The sequence below is a fragment of the Tamandua tetradactyla genome, chromosome 4, assembly GCF_023851605.1.
Source record: "Tamandua tetradactyla isolate mTamTet1 chromosome 4, mTamTet1.pri, whole genome shotgun sequence".
Classification (NCBI taxonomy): Eukaryota; Metazoa; Chordata; class Mammalia; order Pilosa; family Myrmecophagidae; genus Tamandua; species Tamandua tetradactyla.
Genome location: NC_135330.1, coordinates 117,829,927 through 117,853,765, shown reverse-complemented (window position 1 = coordinate 117,853,765; position 23,839 = coordinate 117,829,927). Strand labels below are relative to the sequence as shown.

The 23,839-nt window shown below is 42.0% G+C and overlaps 1 protein-coding gene and 2 long non-coding RNA genes across 7 annotated transcripts in view; 1 reads left to right on the top strand and 2 right to left on the bottom strand.

The window, feature by feature from the left end:
* Window positions 1–5,527: 5,527 nt before the first annotated feature.
* The window catches only part of VWA8 (von Willebrand factor A domain containing 8), a 631,595-nt gene continuing 613,283 nt past the window's right edge, over window positions 5,528–23,839 (bottom strand). For both annotated transcript variants that reach the window (XM_077158362.1, XM_077158361.1), the window contains exons 42-45: window positions 23,643–23,801; window positions 10,997–11,095; window positions 9,948–10,186; window positions 5,528–8,008 (exon numbers count right to left, since the gene is read on the bottom strand). In XM_077158362.1, coding sequence (XP_077014477.1) covers window positions 7,900–8,008; window positions 9,948–10,186; window positions 10,997–11,095; window positions 23,643–23,801 — 606 coding nt within the window. In that variant the 3' untranslated portion in view covers window positions 5,528–7,899. The remainder of the gene's footprint in view (window positions 8,009–9,947; window positions 10,187–10,996; window positions 11,096–23,642; window positions 23,802–23,839) is intronic.
* On the top strand, window positions 7,455–12,062 carry LOC143681374 (uncharacterized). Its single transcript, XR_013174585.1, has 3 exons — window positions 7,455–7,523; window positions 8,797–8,844; window positions 11,708–12,062. It is a non-coding gene; the product is annotated as an uncharacterized LOC143681374 (long non-coding RNA).
* On the bottom strand, window positions 8,029–9,941 carry LOC143681372 (uncharacterized). 4 transcript variants are annotated; one of them, XR_013174582.1, is made up of 4 exons: window positions 9,203–9,941; window positions 8,889–9,087; window positions 8,289–8,411; window positions 8,029–8,181 (listed from the first exon to the last, which is right to left on the bottom strand). It is a non-coding gene; the product is annotated as an uncharacterized LOC143681372 (long non-coding RNA). The 4 variants fall into 4 exon arrangements; XR_013174581.1 differs by having other exon boundaries at window positions 8,889–9,941; XR_013174583.1 differs by lacking the exon at window positions 8,889–9,087.

Below are 23,839 nucleotides of genomic sequence, written 5' to 3'. Positions count from 1 at the left end.
TGGGTAGGATGTTCTGACGATGATGTCCAAATCAGAAGACTAATTGGACTGTCATTGGGAGGAGCTGCAGTGGTTTTAAGAGGGAAACTGATATCATGGTCTCTATTTATAAGCACTTTGGGGATAGCAGTCATGGAAGGGAGGTAGTTGGTCAGGCAAGGATGAGGAAATGCAAAACTAGCTCTCCTTAGAAGAGGGAAAAAAGGAGAAACATCTTAAAGAAAAAATGTGCCTTTTTTCCCTTTTGTTTTTTAAAAGGGCCACATTCATTTTTCAGAGGCGTTTGATCTTCTTATTGTTTAGGAACTAATACTGAAGGGTTTTTAGAAACTGTTACACAACAACTTCTTCCTAAAGGCTGAAAAAACACTTCAGAAAGCTTCCTAGCAGACCAGGCTCTATTGACTTATACATATCCACTTGGCAGAAGGAAAATATTTTGATTTTGAGTCTTAGGAGGCTTGTGCTAATCTCATTTCAGTCCTTCTAGGCATTGAGCTTGGGCATTCCAGAGCTTTCCCCTAAGAATGTCCCTTGACTTGTTGTGCTGTCCTGGAGGGCAGAGGCAAGGCCCTGCTTCTGCAGGGAAGAGACCTGGCTTCCAATCAGGGTTTCAGACTCTTGGGGGGATAAGTTCTCTTTTGAGAAGCCCACAGCATGTGGGCAAGCATTCTTCTCATGGCAAACTGAACTGGGAACCAGAAAAACCCACCTGATTTTGTTCATATCACTGAAGACATGGCTCGGGCTCTGGGGTGGGAGCTCAATGTTGAAAGGCCTTGCCTTTTTCCCCTGGGCGAGAGGGCTTTCAGTGCAACCAGGCGATCACCTCCCTAATGCGCATGCCGAGCCTGGAAGGGCAGACAGTGTCCGTAAAATGGAGGGCAAAATGACACATGGAAAGCTGGATGTCTCTAAAAACGCAAGACTGAAGAGAACCAAGGCATAGCCCATCCAAACCTGAGGTGGCCTTTGGTGAGGCCTCCCGGGAGGACAGAGGCAGGATGCGTAGTCCAAGGCTAGAATGTCATCCCGGTGCTCTCATGCTGCGTTTTGTTGTTAAGAGACACCCCTTCTGGGGCTCCCAGCCCAGGCCTGCTCTGGGGGCGTGATGCTCCGAGCTGCAAACGCCCCTCCTCCCTCTTCTACCTCCTCACCCTCATCAGTCTCTGTGTGTGAGGACCTTCATCTCAGCTGGGGTCAGTGGGAAAGCATGTAAATGAAAGAATTCAAACCGAGATGTGTGTCATGGATAGCCTCTCAAGATTATTTGTATTTTAAAAAGAGAAGCCTTGGGCGGCCCACGGTGGCTCAGCAGGCAGAATTCTTGCCTGCCATGCTGGAGACCTGGGTTCGATTCCTGGTGCCTGCCCATGTTAAAAAAAAAAGAAAAGTCTCTTTTGCAGAGATTCACCACTCTACATAGACCTCAGATGTGGGGGGGCAAGGAGCCAGGCCAGCTGTGTGGAGCTGTATTCCAGCCAAGTGACTGAATATCTGCTTTCACACAGTATTGTGGTGCTACTAAAACTTTCCATCTCTGCAGAAAGTATACTGCTATTTCTTTTACTAAAGGTCAGAAATAGATTCTTGGAGCTCTGGTAGTATATATTTAATATCAAACCTTTGTACTGGAGCCTGTGATGTAAGGACATGCATATTCTATCAGGCTTAAAAATAGGAGCTCAATGGCATAGGGCTCTAGTGGAATCTTTTCTAATAAAGACCCCTTCTTTGTTGGCTGCAAAATAAATAGCTGTATTTCCCAACACGTGTCCATTAACTAAGCCCTGGTCTGCCCTGGTACCCATCAACATCTGCCCTTTTTGTGCATAGCACTCTGGGATCCGAGCCTCCTGGCTTGCACAGAGACCCTTGGATTCCTCATCAGCCCAGGGCCCTATGGGAACCATCCCCCAGGAGGCAAGATGAAGGCGGGCCAATGAGGCTGTGCTCCCAGCTTCGCCATTTGCTTGCTGCTGGGCTACAAGCACTCCTTCCTGGGCCAGCGTTCTCGGGGCTGAATTTCATATAGGCCATAACATCTTAGGTAAAAGGAAATGGACCAGCATTACTTTTGTTGAGATAATGTTCTATTTGCAGGATCCCAGTGCTGAAAACTTCCTAATTAGGCCAGAATGAAGAAATGGTCACAGTCGTGGTAAGTTAGCATCAATATTTATTAATATAAGTATACTGCACTTGACAAAGTAAGTTTAATGTTCTTGTCTTGAGTACATTCACTTACTTTTCTTCAAGCCTTAATCAACAAGACTTCATGTATGACCATGAAGTAATGAGACCAATTACACAAATTACTCTTGACAGGCTCATCCTTTTTCGGCCACTTTCAGGCTTGCATAAGGGGACAAAGTTCAGGATGCTCCCTTCCAGGTTAAAATCCAGCTACTATTCCTGATGTTTCAGAGTGGCATTTAAATTTAATAAATCCTCAGATCCTGAAACTCATCTGGCTCACACCACACCACCTCTGGAGTCTGAGTTTATTGACAGACACTTCCTCTTTTTTGTTTGTTTTTTGCACGGGCAGGCATCAGGAATCGAACCCGGGACTCCGGCATGGCAGGTGAGAACTCAGCCTGCTGAGCCACCGTGGCCTGCCTGACAGACACTTCTGATTGTTCCTTCAGGGAAAGCACTAAGTACTTTCACTGAAGCCTGAGAGACAAGGGACAGTTTAGGGTTTTTCCAGTGCTGCTGAGGCAGCTGATGCTCCTTAGAATTTACATGTCCCCTTGAAGAGATTTCTTACAGCAGAACATGACGTTCTTGCCATCCTCTGGGTACAAACCACCTTAAAAGGGTGTTGTATTTTGCTGTGAGTGGCCAAATACCACAAGCAGCACTTGATTTAAAAATTATGTAACCCTGGCATTGCAAAGCCCACGTGTGCAGCTGTGTGTGAACAGATGTGGTCTCTGTTTGAAGGTTAAAGCCCCAGACAGGGCTTGGTCTCAAAAAAAAAATGAGTGTCAAATCATTCTCAACTTGAGATGCATGCTTGGCAAGCATTCTCCCACCCCCACCCCCGTGGAGGAGATTTTTGTTTACCAGGATTTAACAATTAAAAAAAAAACAGCACACAATTGTACACTGTACAGCTGTAGTGCAAAGGTCAGTCATCATTCTTGGCACTCAGTAGTTTTCCAAATCCGTATCCTTTTTGATTTTCACTGGGCAGTTTGGCAGAGCTAGTAATTATATTTGAAGGCAGCAAAGCACAAAGTAAAAGACATAGGTAGAAAGTTTGGGAGTTAGTATCAAACAGAAATATCTGATCAGCTAACGGGGAAAGCCCCCCTTACACACTCTAATGACATTTCCATATCTTTTACAGCCCCTATTTCATCAGTTACACCTGTTCTGTCCAGGCAATTGATAAAGGTGCCCAAGCCCTCTGTACAACGGCCGATGGGTGACCCTTCGCTAGGTGTGTGGGATTCTGGGGGCAACATTTATGCTGCAACTATGTGGCTCTTGTAAGATTCCCTGAATGAGAAACAGGGAGTTGAGAGGGAGGAGTCACTTAGTCTAAGCCCTTTAACTCACTGATGGGGTGACTGAGCCCCAGCAGGGACCAGCCCAAGTTTGCCTGGATGGCAAATGGTGGAGCAGGGTCTAGAATTTCCTTTCTCCTAATCCTACCTAGAGTTTGAAAATTCTGCACAATACAAGATGGAAGACTGGATCTGCTTTCTGTTACCTGGAGTACTTTTGCCACAACAAGTCTTTGAAAAAAGGAAAAGAAAAGGCAACTTATGATATAACCCTGACCAGAAACTGGAAGCATATTAGACTCTCTCTGTAAGTGTTGTAAAATACTATAAATATTGCTGGGTGGAACGATTGTTTTCAGTGGACATTTTATTTCTTAATAAAATAAAAAAGTTAGGTTCAATTAACTGGACACAAGTGGACATTTAACTCTTCCTGAGACCCAATTCCAGAAAAAAATTGTTCAGGCAGGAGAGACCAGCCTCCAGTGTGTGGGGTTATTTCTTATAACTGCTACTGCTGGCAGCAAAGAGAGGCAACAAATAAGGGACTATCCCTGGTGCTCCCCAAGCCTGTACTCTCCGCTCTCGTTCGCGAGGAATTTAATTTTGTCTGCGCTGACGTGCACAGGAAGGAGCCAGGTGGAGGAAGGGCTTGAAGCTTCTGGAGCTGGTCTTTCAGGAAGACTGACAATGCTGTCTGCAGAAAACCACTTTTAAATGGCTTTCAAAGCCCTAGAGTTTGTTTAGAGAAAATCTTGCTGGCATTGATTGATTCTCTCCCCCCCCCACACAGGAAAGGGTGTAGTGTAAAGAATTAAATGATTCATTTCAAACATCTGATGGGCTCAAGTACTTCTGCTCTGATCCACTTCTCGGGCTGTGCTGGGGCCGCCCCATCTGGGATGAGGTCACCCTGCTGCGGCGCACAAAGGCTTCCAGGGGGGCTGCACATCGCAGACTGCAGCTCCTCACAGCACTCATTCCTCCTGGCCAGGCAGGGGAACAATGTACCTTCTCAGCATTACCCGAGCTCACTGCGCAGACAGGGTTTAGACTCTTTCAATGGAACCCCCCTGAGGCACACAAAGCCTTTATTATAACGTCCTGGCCTTAAGAAGGGCCTGGGAAAAGTTCGTGGTAACCTATAATTAAGTACATTTAATAATAAATGCACAGTCTTCTAAGGTTTGCAAGAAGTAAAAACAAACCTTTCCTATTCTTACTCTCCACCACCCTCCCACCTCCCATTGTCTTTCCCTTTTACAAATAAGAAAAACCAGGGTTTTTTTTTTATATATATATAAAATAACAATTGCAAAGGATGCCTGGCCAGTGGGGAAGGGGAAATTAAATTGCTTGAGAACATTCTTTCCATGTCAAAAGAAAATGGCGTCTGCTTACTCAGGAAGTTATACACCGTGAGGATTTGTTAAAGGCTGCTACTTTAATCACTTTTGGATCTGACTTCCAAAGGCTTCTGGGGGCAGTGACCCTCTAGCAAAAGGGCACCTCCGCGGGTTAAGCTGCCACTCAGATGGGCACACCCTCATTCCCCGCTGTGGTGGAAGGAGTGATAAGTGTCCACCAGCTGTGTCCGATGTCCTTGTCCTGACATCTGAGTGCCTGAATGTGTGCAGATAGAGTTTCTGAGTAGGAGAAGAGAGAAATAGAGCTCTACAAAATGTGGTCAGTTTGTGAAAACAAACAAACAAACAAAAAAAAACAGCATTGGAAAAGAGGAGAAAAGGGAAACTAGAGTTCAGCATTGAGGTTTATATGAATAAAAGAAGCAAGAGGTGTGGGTGTAAAGAGCAGTCCAGCACAGTCATGAAATTACAGCTCTGCCTCTGCCTGACTGCCTGGGTGTGGGCTATTGACCTGAACTTCTCTAAGTCTCAGTTTCTTTATTTGTAAAATAAGGTAAAAATTCCTATCATTCATGCATTGTTATGAGGATTGAGTGAAATAACATAAGAAATCATGAAGCAAGGTACCTGGCACATAGTATACTCAGTAAATGTTAGCTTTATTATTATTATTCATGTAATTACATTTTTAAAAGCCCATGCATTTATTATCATACATTTTCTTTGGGTCAGGAGTCCAGGCTTGGCTTAGTTGGGGCATCTGTTCAGGTCTCACAGAGCTGTAGCCCAGGTGCAGGGTGGGCTGCACTCTCATCTGCAGGTTCAATTGGGGGCAATACAGTTTCCATGCTCACTCAGTTATGGGGAGATTTAATTTTCATAAGCACATGTTCTGAGGGCCCGTTTATAACTGGCTATTGGTTGGAGGACCTTTAACTCCTAGAGGCCTCCCTCAAATGCTAGAGGCTGCCTGCAGTTCCTAAGGTTGCCTACAATTCCTTGCCACATAGGCGCCAACATGGTCACTTATTCCATTTTACACCCTGCCTGCCACAATCAGAGATATTAAATATTTAATTGAAATCGATGGCACACTACAAATTTAAACTGAATCCATTCCTGTAGGTGTGAACTCTTGTAAATAGGACCTGGTGATGAGGTGACTTCAGTTAACGTGTGGCCCCAGGGGAATCAGGATGGGTCTTAATCTTATCAATTAAGTCCTTAATGGGGAAAGTCACAGAGAGAGAATACCACAGGAGAGCAGTCAGAAGCTGGAAGTCAGCAGAAAGAGAAGCTAGGAGAGGCTGTCAGGTGCATTGCCATGTGAAAAAAGGCAAAGGACCAAGGATAGCCAGCAGCCAGCTCTAGAATGCCACAGTCCTCTGGGAAAGCATCACCTTGATGACACCTTGGTGTGGACTCTATCCTAGCCTCAGAAGCATGGCCCAATAAATTCCCATCCGTTAAGTCAATCCATTGCATGGTATTTGCTTCAACAGCCAGGAAAACAAAACGCAACTATCTGTATTTGTCAGCTTTTTCTAATTTTGTTCTGGTATTAATGTAATTATATTTTTAAAGGTACTAATTGGATAGAAATTGTTTGTATCATTAGGTGATTCAATACATGTAGTATCTGGCTAGAAAAAGAAAAAGGCCATGCAAATTCACTGGGCAATACTGCATTGGAAATCAGATTGCTGTTATTTTTTGACAGTTAATGATAGGGAGATGGGGTTGTGTAATAATAGGGAGATGGGTGTTATATTTTCTGCTGTCCTACAATTAATTAAAATGAAATTAAGGATCTGTACAATTGCAATATATACGGGCAAATAAGGTAATGATACTAACCAGACCAGTTGTTCCAACTCATGATAAGAACGCACACACACATTGGCTACCCGGTGTTTTTGACTCTGCCGTCAATGAAGAGAAGCTTATATGATCTGTTGGATAGGGACTGACTTCTGCCAAAGCATTAGATTTTCAACAAAGCGACATCAAGCCTATTGATAAATTAGGGTTAGCTCAAGAGTGGGTGGGAATAAGGTACGCTCTGAAGGAACAAAGAATGAGTTTTCAGAAAATTATTTTTTGTGTTTTTTTTTTTTACCCTAAAGACTCTCCTTGGTTTCACTTTGCTTTAAGTAATTTTTATGAGTGTAAACAGTAAATAATTTTTTTCTTAGAGCATTTGTTATTTGGAGCATTACATTTTGGACAAAAAATGGAGTCACGTGAAACTTTTGACAAGAGCTGGAAGAAGAAGAAGAAACAGGAAGCTTGAGGCAAGACATCCCTCATCCTTCCACTCCGGCAGCATGAAAAACAGGGCATTTGCTGTTTATTATTTAAAGAGCCTTTGAAAAGTCATGTGGGGAAGGAGGCAACCTAAGGATCTTTTGATTCCTTTTGGCTTTGGCCAAGAAAGTGGAATTACTGAGAAAATCCAATCTTTTATAAAATACTGCTGTTGGAAGAACTTTTCAGTGGCTTAAATTCTATAAAGTCATTGTTTGCCGGACAATACAGAGTGAAGGAAAGAATAAAAATAGTTACTGGACGGATGTAGGTGGATGGGGTTTGCACAGTGCACAGACATGTATCTCAATGTCAAACTGTAGCATCAAAGGTATGCTGGGGTCATTTTTGTTATCATAAATGACCAGATGAAGTGTTAAGGCAAAAGCAGCCTTCTGGAAACAGACCAAGCCTCAGTTCTCAAATTACCTTCCTTTAACCTTGGGCTTTTATAAAATGCAGGTCAACTCACTTCCTTTAATGATTTTTAAATCCATCAATGGTTGTAGATTTCCATGCTCAGGCCTTCCTCTGGCTGCTTTTCTGAATTCTGATTACAAGCAAGTTAAGTGTTGAAAGACCCAGAATGCCAGGCTTATTCAGTCATTGCATGGGTTCACTTTACAGAGGTCTCCTTTTCTTCAGAGGGCTCTTTATTCAGATCTTGCTTCAAATCCCGGGGTCATCAGGGTGATGAAGGGCACTTCTTACACACTGGACAACATGGTGGAGGTGAAGATCTGTTGTAAAATCTGAGGGATGTCCTTAGTATCCATGGCAACAAAAGACCGGCCAGCTGGTAAAGTTCTCTGAAGCCTGTCAGGATAGAAAGGGAAAGAAAATTACCATTGCAAATTGGGGCTCCCCTTCCACCTCCAGCTCCTGCAAATCCCAGCATCCAAACAGTTTCTTAGGAAAGGAAGTTTTCACTTTCTAACACCTTGCTGGTTGCCTGTAATTGAATTGGCGGTTGCCAAGCGATGAAAGACCTGGAAGAGCAAGTAGGAGAGAGACACTTTGAAAGCAGTGAACCAAGAGAAGGGTCTTTTCAGTGGGAATGTTTGCCAATTTGAAAAGATTTTTCTCCCTTTATTACCGTCATTTCCTGGAACTTTATATTCCCTTCGTAGATCAGAGTCCCAGGGACCGATCTGGGACCAGGTCGCCTGGGTCCAGGAACGTGCGGACTTCACAGTGGATTTCTAAGTGCTTTTCCTTCCTTAGATAGGAAACAGGGCTTTAAAAATGTTGCCCTGCCAACTCCCAAGTGGTTCGTGCTTTCTTCCTCTCCCTCTCTTTCTTCCCCCAACATTAGGCAATGTCACATGCAATCCACATTATCCGATTGCTGTTTTGATAGCACTTAGGTTATAAAGGCTGATGATAACTTTTTTTAAAATGCCAATTTATTACTTGGAACAAAGGGCCACTTTTGAAGGCAATAAAACTGTAAGACAGTTTCATCCAAAAGAACGCCTCCTTTCAATGTGCCAACAAGGTTTGGTTTTTGAAATGACATTTAATAAAAGTCAGCCATCCTGTGTGGTATCATACATTTGGTATGCCCGATAGACCAGCTAATTCTGCAACATATCTTTTGCCAGGGGATGCTGGACCATTTCCCTAGGAAACCACAAGGGTATTATGCTTTCGTAAGTATTCAAACAGGATCTGTTCACTAGAAAGACAAACTAACCATTTCAGCTCAACCAGTGTTTGTTAAACTTGCTGTGTATCTAATACTGGGCTGGTGCTGAGGAAAATCTGGGCAGAGAAGACATGGTTGGCCTTTCAAAGACACGGAGGTTCCAGTGACTGAGAAAATGCAGTCAGTTTATAATAAAGTGACTGTGATAACATGACATTAGGGCTGTTCTCAGCCTTACTCTACCAGTCTGCAGCAGTGGGAAGGGTACAGAGAGAGAAAAAGGCATCAGCATCTAGTACTCTATATAGGATTCTCTACCACTGAGTACGAATGGTAAAGGAAATGGAATAATGAAAAGGTACCTGGCCCTTCGTGAGTTAGGCAGAGGATTTTTTTTTTTAGAAGATTTTCTGTCTCTTGTTTGCTGCTTCTTATGGGTATCTTAAGCAGAGAAAAACCATGAACTCTTTCTGTTTGTAACTCCAAAGAGATAAATGCCAGTGTGTGTAAGTGATGAAAGTGTTTCCAGATTTCTTCTTTTAGATCATCCCCAACAGTATTGACTATCTGATTATAAATTTCTCTACTTAATATTCAGTATATTCTGTGTAGCATCTTACCATGTATCTTGTTTTATGTTATTTCAGTGTTTCCCTTCTGTAGGTCTTTTTCTCCTCAATAAGAAGGGATACGACACACACACACACAAATGCATGTCTACAGGAAAACGGTAGACATTTACTACTTTGAATATAATTTCAACATGAACTTATTTGAACTGAGCTTGGGATTTGATATAAACTGTCAAGCATATAACATACTGTCTAACTTATGTGTGGACTAATCAATTTACTTGTTATTTGTTTTATTGTGATTTTAAATATAAACTGGAAAATAATTAAAGTTATTATTATTCATCCAAACCTAAGCTGGAACATTGCCTTGCCTCAACTAGACTATAAGTTCCTTAAGGGTAGGAACTATGGTTTCTGTTTTTCCTTCATCTTCTTTAATGCCCCTCATGATATTGAGCCTATGAAATGGCATGTATCAGGTACTCAACTACCCATATATTTTCCCTTTGCTGTACCTTGAAATGACACTTACGTGGTTGCTTGATCACCTAAGGATCCAATAAAAATGGCAAATGCATTTACTTGAGGATTGCTTGTCAGGATTTGGGCAAACTTGGCAGGATGTATTCCATATCGTGACAGATTGGCATCGCTCAAGACTATGACAAAGTACTCGTCAGCGTCTTCTTTGGCAATTTCCTTGATGGCATGGTCTGTCCCTTGCAGCGTGTGGTCCCCACTCATGCAGAACTGGGAGTGGGCATGCATTGTCTGGGGTAAGAGAGATTGCACAAAAGCCATGGGTGAGAAATTTCTTTTCAAGAAACATGATGGTTTTCTATTGACCGCGAGAATGTATAACTAGCAATTATTATAGATGAATAATAAGCATTTGAGTGAATTCTATTTAATTTGCACATTAGTGTGACAACTGTACATGGTGGTACATGTATTTCATGTAGACTATCATTAGAAACAGGAAACATTCCAGAACTATCACAGTTGGCACTTTAAAAATTCAAGCTGCCATATAAAGTGAGAATCACTACTGAAGGATAGAAATTATATGGGAGAAAAATAAGGAATGGGTTTGAGTTTCCAATAAAGAGGTTATATTACTAACATTGTACTCACATAACTTGTAATGGAGGAAATTTACTTTAAAATCATGGTGCATTTATTTCTAATACAGATCTAAATACGTGAAATTCAATTTATCATTGGAAAATACTGAGAAATATTTAAAATTGAGGATAGAGAGTAAAGGAACCATTATTTTCCTTTTACTGAAGTATCTATGTACCAAAAACTGTACAGGACACAGGAAGGGGCCCAAAGAACCTGGGTACCACACCATATACCCTAAAAATGTGTGGGGAACAATGTTTAATATTTGTGTGGTGGAGAAAAGGCTTTTAGGCCTAAAAGGTGCTTTTTAGGTTCAGTACTTTAATGTTTGTGAAATAGAAAGCCTTTCTCTTTCCTGTATCTGCTGTTGCTTCTAGTGAATCTTTTCAGAGGCCAGAAGATATGTTAATCCCATAGAGTTTTCAGAATTTAGAGGTAATTGTTTGTACTTACCTTCAGAACCTCTAGTCTTTGTTTATTGTCCTTAGGGATTTTGTTAATTGGAACTAGGTCAATGTTGTACGTATCTCCAGAGTGTCCAACGATGTCATACTATATGCAAGAGAATCAGAGTTAAATGCCTTCTGCCCATTACAGAGTTGTCATTAGACCTACACATCTCTAACTCTTTGGTCTGTTTTTGTCCCAAGCTGCTCACATATGGCCATAGAAAAGATGTATGTTTATTAACACAGGCAAACAAGTTTCAGGCTGGTTTACTTCCGGTCCATCCTCTTCTGTGAGCTATGCTCTCTGGCAGGAGGTAGAAGTTGTGGTGAAGACGTCAATGACTGCTAAGAATTCCATTCTTAACTTTCAGGAGCTCCTCCCCCCCCCTTTTTTTTTTTAAATACACTTCACACACACACACACACACACACACACACACACTATGGTGGGCACATTCTAAATGGGCACCCAAGATCCTGGATCTTTGGTGTCCATGCCCTCCCCTTAGATGTGGGCAGGACCTGTAGATATGACAGGGTGACACTCATATAATTAGGTTACACTACAATGTGAAGGGATTTTTCAGATGTAATTATGGTCACTGAACAGCTGACTGTGACTTAATCAAAAGGAGACTATGTGGGTGGGCCTAACCTAATCACATGAGCCCTGTAAAAACAGAGTGCTTTTTTTTTTTTTTCTGGCTGGTGGCAGAAGGGGAAGACAGAGAGATTTGAGAACCAGGGTTTTTCGAAAGAAGAGAGGTCATCCATGGCTGTGACAGAGAAGGCCATGGTCAAGGACGTGAGAGGAGCCTCTAAAAGCTGAGCACAAACCCAGCCAAAAGCCAGCAAGGAAACAGGGACTTCAATTCCACGACTGCAAGAAACTGAATTCTGCCAACAATATGAATAAGATTATTCCCCAGTGCCTGTGGGCAAGATCTCAGGCTGACTGATACCTGACTATAGCCTTCTAAGACCATATGTAGAGAATCTAGTCGAGCGGCACAGAACTGTGAGCTAATAAATTGGAGTTGTTTTAAGCTGCTACATTTATGGTAATTTGTTATGGAGCAATAGAAAACTAATATATATATATATTTTTTCTGATCATAAAAGTAAAAACATTCATTGTAGAAATTAGAGAAGAGCACAAAAAAGAAAGTAAAAAATCAGCCCTAACCCCATTACCCAAAGAAAACCTTTGTTATGCTTTATTGTAAAGTCTTCTAATCTTCTTTTTCCTTTCAATATATGTGTATGAGCTTGTACATTCATATTTTACACATATGCACATTCGTACATATACACATGTCACTATAATTTTTAACTAAAACAGATTATGATCATATGATTTTATAATCAGCTTTCTACCTAATAGTGTATGACATACATTTTTCAATTTTGGAGATACCTGTTCAATAGGGAGGTACCCTATTTCACTATGTTCATCAGGAAGGCCTGTCTGTTGCAAACAGGTAGAGCTGAGAGTCAGGTGTAGTTCTTTTACAGGAGCTGCAAAGAAGTTTGGTGCTGAGGCAAACTATAATTGGGGCATGGTGGCTCCCTCCAACTGAAGGGCTTGCCCCCCAAATTCCTTTATCCCCTACCATATGCCTCTAAGAATTTTTGTGATTCTAATATGCAGGTTAGAGCAGAGTTTGGGGCATCTGAGAAGTTGAGGCATCTGCAAAGAAAATCCTGGGTGTGGGTAATGGGGCAAAAGGTTTCATGGAGCAAATATTTGGAGTACTATGGAATAAAATGCTTAAGACTCATGGATATCCGCCAATCAACCATTGATCAGCTGTTTTTTTGAACTGTGTGCCAAACACTTCCCTGGATGTGATAGGGGAATGCAATGGTTTCTTCTCATGTCTGTTTCTTTCTAAAAGGTGAGGTCTTTGAATGCAAAGGACATATCTTATTCCTGTTTGTATTTTTAGTGCCTATGAAAGTGTCTGGTGTGTTTATCACATAAATACTTTAACAGAATTTGCAATCAATTTGGGGCAATAAGAAACTTTCCTTTCATATGTGGGCTACATTCTTTTACAAGTAAGCTGTCTGGAAGCTGGAATGCATTTCTTTCCCCTAGAAGTCATGTGAAAATAGTGGTTAGCTGAAGCTAGCCGTCCAAAACACAACCCATAACATAACTGAAACAGTCATAATTACGATGAAAAGTAGAAACATTTCTGTTGAATTCACTAGTTATTAGGCAAAACTTGGAGTTGGAAGGCAAGTCAAGTTTTTGGAGAAGATAAATTCTACTTTAGATGTGCTGAAATTGTGCTTTAGAGGCACAGGGTAGATATCTCTTTGAGCAGCCAGAGATGTGGCTGGGGGTGAAGATGCCGTAGTCATCCCCACGAGGGGAAGTGACAGAGCCCCACACTCCGTCCAAGGGCTAACACATCCAGAGAGAAGATGAGTCCTTCCAGGGAGGAGGAAGACACAGAGTTCAGTGAGGAGGGTGGAGAGGGGCAGTCATCGCAGCAGGGTGAACACCGTGACCCAGGAGCTCAGCGCTGAGAGCTTCAGGAAGAGGCTGTGCAACAGGATCGAGTGACATTAACCATGGCCACTTAAGGAGAATGATGTGGGACTAACAACCTCTGGGTATCATAATGGTGACCTTTGAGAAAACAATTTCAATATAAGTTTTGCTGTGTAAGAGAGAGGAAAGACCAGTGCCCAGACAGGGTGCTCGGGAGAGGTGCCTGCATTTTACAGCAGAGCTGAGGCAGGAGGAAGGGAAAGATGGAAGGTGATGGGGTGTGATAGGTGAAAGAATCAGGCCCCCAGGGAGACAGGAGGGAAGGAGCTGAGGGTCACTGTCAGAGGGCCTAGTTTGGAGAAGAAGGAGGAGGACAATCCTTTTCCTGAGACTCAAGAGAAGGCAGAGAGAATGGGAATGGACAGAGAATTTTTGAGGTGAAAAACACAATATTTTAGGGAGAAAAGCCTGTGCTTCTGGCTTCCCTACAGAGCAAGAGGTGAGGTCATCTATCAGGAACGGGCCTGGGGGTTTACAGAAGACAGCAGAGGTTTGAAGGAATCTGAACAAGCCTATCTGAGACAGTGGCAGGGTCTGGGACCAGCACACAAATGGAGCATCATATAGAATGCCTAAATAGAGAAAACTGTAAATCAGGTGACAAAGTGTTAAAGAAAATATATATTCTATCCTATTTTGATAAGTCTACCTTATAGTAACCTGGAAGCCCAAAGCCAAATTTAGGATTCTTGGGTTCCTTATGTTCTGTACCAGAACGCAGTGGCGTGGGGAGGCCAGCCCCTGGCCCGAGGCCCGCTCCCTTCTCTTCCCACAGCAGGCTCCGTGCCACACCACAAGGGGCCTTATATGTGCTCATGCGGACACCCAGCCCTCATATCCACCCTCCAGCTATACTCTTTCAAACAGCTGTCCATTGGCCAACTCAGACCTAGGGGTGCTCACACCATTGGCCTGCAGGCCCCAGGAGAAAAAGACGGACCAGGAGATGCTGGGGGCCGCTCGGGGTCATGCGTGCAGGCTAGTTGAGGATCCTAGGAACTGGGAAACACGCTGTGAACGGGCATGCCCCCATGAGCCCAGAGACTATTCACCTCGTAGGGAGGGGCCAAAGGAGGGTCAGAGTGGGCCTTGGGCAGGGGGCTAGGTTATTATTCTAGGTCTGGTTTTACGCATGGGTTTTTAGACAAAGGATGACACAAAAGAATTGTGCAGACAACTTAGCTATACGTTTAAAAAGATAGTTAAAGGATGACAAATACAAATTGAAACCTAAAAGCTATACAGCTCTTGAAAGTGGATAACTACAGGAAATTACTGGCTTCAGCTCATGCCTACAGTCATCCATGTCGTCAGGGCTGGGATTGGCACAGATGTGGGAGAAAGCCTGCACAACTCCTCCGTGGAAGGGAACTCCAGGCCCTGTGAGGTCTGATTTGACAGTAGTTGCAGCAGGAACTCTTTGGAACCAAGAGGAAAGTACAGAGAAGGTGCCAGGCAGACTGCTTCCATTTCAGGCTGGTGAAGTAATCTGCTAAACAGGATCTTAAAACACTCTTTCAGTTCCCTGAAACAGACGTAGGATTCTCATCGTGGGTGGAGGGAAGAGGGGTAAACATATTTGACTTTTTCCTTCCTTTTAACTGGTGGTTAAAATGTTTATGAATCAGATGACACTGGTGAGATGATATAAATCTTTGAGCATGTGATAAGCAACCAGGGCTGACACAACTGCTCACTGCAAGAAAAAGAGTTGTTAGTTAATTATTAAACAAATAGCAGTCAAATGAGTAGCTGAAGGCTCTTTATCCAAACAAGATATTGGTTGATTAAAATCTTGAGAAACATTTTAGCAACTATCCATCTATTGATTGATTGATCTGTCAATCATCTGTCTACAGTTTATTTGCCTAGGGAAAAAAGCACACTGTACTTTTTCAGGCAAATGAAATAAAGTTGTGTGGGTTGCAGACCTCCCTTTTTTCCTTCTTCTCTTCCTTCTTTTTTTCTTCTTGCTTTCATTTATAAGGGAAGTGCTATTTGCAGAAACACCTAGTTCGTATTGCAAAAGTTTGAGAAGACACACTTTAGGGATGGATAGGGCTTATTAAATGGTTTTCAGGCTCTCATCATCCAGACAGGCTTGGGGATTATTCCATGCCAAAAGTCAATAAAATGCTTGAGAGGAATCCAAAGAACATCCAAATGTGGAGTATTCCCTGGTGTTATTGTATCATTTTACTCTTTCATAAAAATGGTACTTCTGTGCCATAATTATCTAGCATCTACTATCCAAGGATCTCAATACCTTTTAGAAAACAAGTAATTTGTTAATCCTTAAACTATCTGAATTAAAGGAAAAATAAATAAATACATTCATTTCCATTCTCCGACTCCTGATTCTGCCATTCACCCTGCATGCCAGATTCAATAAACAAAACCTCACTGTCATTATCAAACCACCTACTACTTAGAACTTCATTTTTTTCTGAGCAGCTCAAAATTTTTCAGATCATGATTTCCCCAATTATCAGCAACCCTGAAATCCTGCAGCCTTGCATTTAGCATTCAGCATAATTAAACTACGATAGTAAAGAAAATCCTCACCTACAGAACACTGGCTTTAGATATTTTACTTTAGAAACTTATTTAAATGCCCTTTCGCTGTATTTTCTTTTGAAAGTCTTACTCATTTTGAGAAAGATTCTTATTAACAAATAAGAACAAATGCTGAGTTTAAAACCAGGACATAAAGATTTATCATCAAATAAGGATAATTTATAAAACTTAGAAAGCTCGGCTTAGAACAAAGAACTATTGTCATTTTCAGGAATAAGATTTATGATTAAATTCCTATTGGGATGGATGATCATTTGCTAACTTTGGAAAAACCTACACTTTATTATGCATCCCCATTATAAGTAGGTATATGAGACAACCGTCAGAGGTTATTTCTGAAGACAGACAATTCTAGCCTCCTAGAATTTCAAACGTACTGTGCTCAGATGGCATAACTGACTGTGGACAGCAAAGGAATAGAAGATAAACATGTGATTTGAAAAGGTCAAGAGATATGGAAACAGTACTCTAGGGTCTTAACTGGCTGATACTGTACAGTACTAGCTAGCTAATCTTTCTTCATATCATAGAAGTCAATGTAAAAATACTCGGCTCCGAAATAGTGCAAGCCACTTTACCTCTCCGAATCTACTTTCTTCTTTGTAGAGAAGGCTGGCTCAGAAAATCTCTCACACTGAACGCTTCTAAGTCACTTAACTCTGACAAGTAGGAATAATATCTGTTTTATTACCTCACAGGGTAGTTGAAAGGGTGGGGATAATACATATAATGCCTATAATGTTCAACATTTGTATAGTTCTTTACAGTTTACAGAATTTTTTTCATATACCTCATTTTGATTCTTTCCACAAACTTATGGGCTGGATTACTGTTCTCATTTTACAAATGAAGAACTGATGCTCAGAGAGGTTTAGAGCCTTGACCTTAGGTGGCAGAGGTTCTGCCAACCCAGGCATTCTGACTCTAAATCCAATGTTTTTACTAAAGAAAAATAACCAACTCCCATCTCTATGGATGGTTGGTTTGGACAACATTTCTGTATCGATAATCGAGTCAACTTTCAATTCTTTTTTAACTTTGGACTCAGAAAAGTCTGTACAAAGCCTTTCTTTGGTCCTTTCTCCATGTAGCAATAAGAATTTACCGGAAAGCCTAAGCCTGAGGGGATGACTGGTCTTCATTTCTAAACCTGTGAAACATTTCTGAGGCATTGGAGAAAGGTTAATTACAGGCATTGACTTAAGTTCTTGACAGAAGGAATTTTCCTAGCAGGTGCTGGTTTATGAATCACATCTTTCTGCATCCTTCTGGGAATTAACCCAGACTTTCTGACCAAGATGTCTTTAAGAAAAGTATGTCTATTATATCTCCTCTGGATGGTGAGGTGCTCAGAGTACTTTTTGTCAATGTTACATTTGCTCCGAATTAGAAAAAAGTCTGCTTCCTAGGAGCCCCTGTGCCCTGTTCTCTTCTGTCAAGGGAGTGAGTGAATCATCTAAATCTAACTGAGGATTGATGAAGCTTTTCCAAAAAGAAAGCTTTCAGAGTCTATATGAAACAATCCAATATTAGCCCTTGAATAGTGGTCTTCTAACTTTTCTTTGCTTTTCAAATTCTTTTAGCAGTGGAACCCCTTCTCTAAGCTAAATATGGCAGAAAAGTCCAGCTTGGAAAGCCTCATGCAATATAGATGTAAGTGGAATTGTTTCAGCTGAATTAGGGATAGAAGGGGAAGGTGTAAATAATGCTGCCTCCCCTAGCCCCTTCCCCTAAAGGGTTCCTTGTTACTCTGATAGAAAAACACTGTCAGGGGTACGAAGGCAGTTCAGGGGTAGAATTCTTGCCTGCCATGTGGGAGACCTGGGTTCGATTCCTACCCCCCATTCCCTCCCCCCCCCAAAAAATTTCAACAAACGGTGCTGCAATAATAGGATAGTCACATGGAAAAAGAATGAAATGTGACCCTCACCATGCAGCATACAAAAAGGAAGAAAGAAAGAAAGAAAACCACTGCCTTAAATATGGTTGTATGACCTCATAGAAGAATAGATTTGAAGTGCTTTTTTTTTCTTTAAAAACTGAATATAATTCTGTTTTCTAATGCCACTATTTGAGTGCTTAGTGGTGAAATAGTCACTTCACTTTTGGTGTTATTGAATGCTTGGAAGAATTTAGAATACTGAGGGTCCCTGAAAGGACGTCCACATTCAGATCACAGTGAGACATTCCCAGGGGTCTGGAGGAACCACAGGAACAACGTCGAACAACGATAATGGAAAAAATGCTTCCTGACAAATAAAACAACTCACACAACCATTACTATTCCACCTGTCACTGTAGTGTTTAAAGGCTAGATGAACACTAGAAATGATAGTTATAAGATTAGAGGAGTTCATGCTGATTATAAGCAAATAATGTTCCTCACTGTGAATGCTATATCTGAGAATAACTGAATTCAGTTGGTTGAACAATTATGAGAAAGTTTAAAAAACTCCGATGGCTTTGAAATGTGTTCTGCCACTAAATTACCTTTCCTTCTTAGTGATTCTTGCTCAAGGGTCCCTGTGGTTTGGCATGGGCCATGCTAAGCAGGAATAAAAAGGGAAGCCTGGGCTTCACGGAGCCAGTGCTGCTACAAGGAGAAGTGCCTCTGAGGGTCCCAGGAGCTGAGGCAAAGCCAAACAAAACACAAGGCAGATGCCAAGAGAAGAGCTCAGATCACCTGATCAAGCCTGTGGTTTCCAATGGTTTCAAAGCACATATAGACCAAAGGTTCTTAGGTCTGAGGATAATGTAGGAAGATGACATTAAGACTGTCTGGAACTGGCGGGTGGGAAGTGTCTGAGCACTGCTGAATTCCTCAAGACACAGCAAGTGAGGTCACCCTGAACTCTGGAATATAAATTTTTCACTAGGAGCTCCTAAAACTATGGTTTATATTCATGTATTATTTTATGTTTGTCAGGCAAATTACATACTTTCATTAGTTGTTCATCTCTAGTCCTTAAGCCTCCTTTAAAAACGATAAAATGAACATACAGAGAAATTAAATGAGTTGAATATGAAAACATAATGTGAGGATACAGAACAGAATGCATGGTACAGTATGACTTGGGCTGAAAACATATACACATATATACACACACGTATAGGCACAAATACTTCTGAGAAGATACCAAAGAATCCACTAACAGTGGTGGCACCAGAGAAGGGAACTAGAAGCTGAGAGAGTGGGCAGAGGCTTCTCATTTATTCTCATTTTATTCCTTCGGTACCTTTTACATTCTGTCCTAAGAGCACCTATTTCCCATACCCCCCAGACATTTCATTACAAACAGAAAAGGGCCACATGGTCTAAGTAGGCTCCATCAACCTCCTCCCCTCTCTCCATAGAGGAGGTCTGGAGAGCCTGGTAGAAACTGGGGAGCCTCTCTTCACTTAGAAGTTGAGATGTGTTGGCAGGGGTGGGGGGCAGATACATACCTGTAATGTACCAGATATGGGGAAATTTTTTTTAGGTGTGCTGGAAATACAGGGGACACTGGGACAACTTCAATGGCACCATGGGAAAATAACAAATCTAGAATAAGGACATTCTATAAGACATTTGGTCTGCTGTCAAGAAAGTGAACGCCATAAGAAGCAAGAAAAGGTAGTGGTAGGGGAGGGGCTGTTTCAGATTAAAAGAGATTAAAGAGACAGTACAACCTAACAGAAGGAATGGGCCTTGACTGGACCCTGGATTATGGGGAGGGGGTGGGGGCAGGAGCTGAGGGGAACACAAGTCTAAAAGACCATTTGGGGACAGTTGGGAAAACTGAATTTGGATCGAGTATTAGAAGATATTAATGGGGCTACTGATAATTTTCTGAGGTGTGATAATGCTATTATGGTTGTGTAAGAGAACGTACTTAGGAGATGCATACTCAAGTTTTGGAAGTAAAATATTATGATTTTTATAGCTGATTTTCAAATGATTCAGAGGGAGGGGGGAATGTATGTATTTTGAGAGAAAGATTAAGCAAATGAGGTAAAATGTTAACAATTGGTGACTCAAAGTAAAGGCAAATGGGTGTTCATTTTACTGTTCCTTTGACTTTTTGGTAGGTTTGACAGTTTTCAAAATAAAAAGTTAATAGGATGAAGGGGAAAGTTTTAAAAATAAAACAACAAAGGAAAAACAAAGAGTCCTGGGTTCTATTCCATTCTGTCTCAAACTAGCCCTCCAACTGTGGGAAAAGTCTTCAGCGTCTAGGGGCCTCAATTTCCTGTCTGTGGAATGAGAAGTGGGAGAAATGACCTGTGAGGTGACCCCAGATCTGAAGTGTACGGACGGACGAGGTGAGGAGCTCAGGGATGTGTGGCTCTACTTGGTATCCCAGCTCTTTCCAGAACCCCTCTTGAAGTCCCCCCTGACATTCCCTCAGCACCACTTTTCCTACAAGGCTCAACCAGCTAGCTTTAGGTGTCCATAATGTTTTTTTCCTTTCATTGGGAATATTTTAATACATACATTTAATACATTTCATAGGACTTTCCATGTCCTTAGAAAAAGTTCTAAAGGAACAGTAGCAAATGTGAGGAGATAATTTATAAGTGCCAAAAAATGCACAAAGACATTAATGTATTGCCTGCTAAATATTTAGTAGCATAAAAAATAATTGTGCTAACCTCAAGCCTTGAAAACGAGAGTTTATTTTTATGGTGGTCTTTTGCTATAATTTCATATGGATTTGTCTGTCATATGTTACTAAGGTTACCTTCTCAACATATATGTGGCTTTCCTGATAAAGACTGAGGAAATTATTTTTCACCGTTGTGGCAATGGAAGAGAATTATCAGCGAAATACTGTTTGAGGGTTGAGACTCCAAGGGGAGTCTCTTGAGAGGTATACTTGGTCTGTACCCTGAGAACTACCCACTCACGTCAAACTGTTTATCAAAATCAGTAGTTTTAAATGTTAAAACAAATTGACTAGATTGAAATACTAGTGAACAATGAAAGGGAGTGGTAAGGGGTATAGAAAAAAAAACAGCCGGAACAAAGGTAAAATAAACTGGGTGGATGGAAATACTAGCGGTCAATGAGAGGGAGGGGTAAGGGGTATGGTATGTATGAGTTTTTTCTTTTTTGGGGTGATGCAAATGTTCTAAAAAATGATCATGGTGATGAATATACTACCATGTGATGATATTGTGAGTCACTGATCATACACCATGTGTGTGGAATGTTTGTGTGTTAATGTTTGTGTTCTATGTTGTTTATCAATAAAAATATTTTTTTAGAAAAACAGTAGCTTTTATATGTCTCCCTCACTAAACTACAGGCTCAAGGTGGGCAAGGAACTCTGTACTGAGCAAAAACTCTGCCCTTTGCAACTATGTAAATAATATTTGTAATTTTTGAACTTAATTGAAATTCAGCTGATCATATGGAAACAATCTGATGTATAACTGTCAATTAAAAGCAAAGCAAAAAAATCAACAAAACAAAAAGTAAAACAAATATCTTATCAACATGAACACAGTCATATCTGGTAAAATGCTCATTTCCTTGATTCTGTTCTTTTATGTAACATATCCAATTTCACTAATAGTTCTTCCAGATTACAGACTCTTAATAGTGAGTGAGACTTGACAGATACGAATTTTTCTATACACCCCACCACGTGAGCTGCGATGCAGACGCTCACACACTGTGATGACTGTGGGAGCTCTGCAGAGGCTGCCGCAGACTCTGCCTTCCCGCTGGCCCTGCCACCTTCCCCCCACCTAGTCCTCCAGGGGAGCTGTGCCAACCAATTTCTTGACAGCTCCTAACAAATCTTTCTATAACCCTGGAAGAAGTAGTTTCATGCATTAGAGTAATTCTGCTCTCAATGATGTAAAAATCCTTTTTTTAACTGGATACTTTACTCTAGATAACTAGGAACCTGCCAATTTTAATAGCAGAATGTTTGCTCTGGTCTACAATGGATTAAAATCGCCATATGACTCAAAGTGAGCTGAGGAACACTGGCTTTCAAGATCCAAAGGGAGGCAGAAGGGCTGGTCCAAACCTTAGCAGAACCCAAAGGTTTTACAATATTATGTGGGATGTGGGTATTTACACAGATATATTGTCTAACCATCCATCAATGGTCCAAGTGGCTTAAAAATTAGATATACTCTGCTTTGTACTAGAAAGACCTAAAATATCTTTAAATATATATTTTCTATAAACCCATAAAATATTTAAAAAAATGAAAACTCATAATTAAGAAAAACTTACATCTGAAGGGAGGGAAGGTCAAGGTTAGAAAAAAGCTCTACACCAGACTGCAGGCCTTAAGAAGTAACAAAGGAGTCCAGGCAGCCTTGGATTTTGGTTCTGAGCTTCCTGGTGACAGGAGTCAGGGGAGCATCACAAGGGGAAGTCCATCCCAGCTCTTCCAGGGGAGCCCAATTCCTCCCCGTAGTGGAGGCCACGCCTCAGTGGTACCTGCACCCTGCACAGAGCCTGGGTATTCTTTGACTTAAACTGTCCTTTTCCTACCACTAACTCTAAGAGAAGTTTCTCATGGCAGAAGCTGTATTCATGGGGCCCTGGGAGATTCAGAGGAAAGTGTCCTTATTAAGGGGCCTAGCGTAAGTGAACTAATGGGTTTCATTGCTCTGTTTCTCGTGCCCATCACCGCACAGAGACACGATCAGGAAAGCGATCCTGGGATGCCGGTGGGTGTCACGCTACAGTTTCTGACCTATTAAGACTTAAGTCTCAGACACGAATAGACTAAGGGTCCCTTAAGCATGTTTTCACCAATAACATTTCTCTCCCTTGAACTCTGAATAACATTTAGATGTCTTGTGATTGTGTTCAAACTTGCTTGCACTGGTGAGGACAGGGGCTCTGTGTGGCTAAATAAGTGGGGATATATGGGCTCACACTGGGGAGTAACACAGCAGTACAGGGGACTCCCTTCCCCATGCCTGGATCTCTGAAAAGGAGGGCAGACAGAAAGCTGAGCATGAACAAAATGGAAACAGTTGAAAGGGCAGGTTACATTCTCCCAGGGTAACCAACTTCCCTGAAGGCTGTTAGGACACTTCTGGCATGTAATCCTTGCCCACGAGGAAAGCTAAAGCGTCGCTGAGAACAGAGCCCTGGTGTGGACCCCAACCCTCGTGAGGCCTGGAGGGTGGTCTGGTTGGTGGTGGGGTGAGAGTGGGAAGTAGGTGGGTAGGGGGGACGGGGTGAGGATAGACACATGGGGCTTCCGAGTAGCCGTGTTTCTTCTAACATGGCCAATAGGACATAACATGTAGCGAGCAGTGCTTTCCACTGGTGCTTTAACTTATGGTATGATTATCTTCTCATTATCAGAGAAAATTAAAATGAAAAAGCACTGCTTTCTCTACAGTGGTCAGTGAGCTGCTGAGAGATGAGGGCTTCTGTGTACCCTGCGTAGGGCCTGCAGTCACTGATCTGTCATCACCCCCTAACTTGGGGCTACCCCTTGGGCAGAGGTGGTCAGGGATGCCTCTCACCGCCCTCTGCTCATGTCATTACCTTGAACTTCTCCTCATAGTTCTTGAAGGCTTCCATGACCATACACACGGCCTCCATGGAGCGCTCGAGCCGGCTGTCCACCCCGTTGAAGCGGTACATGCTGCCAGACACATCCACCAGCAGGCGCAGTCGCTTGGGCTTCTGCTGCGGGCTGCCCAGCTGAGGGAGGGAGCGACGGGAAGGCCATGTGAGCTGGG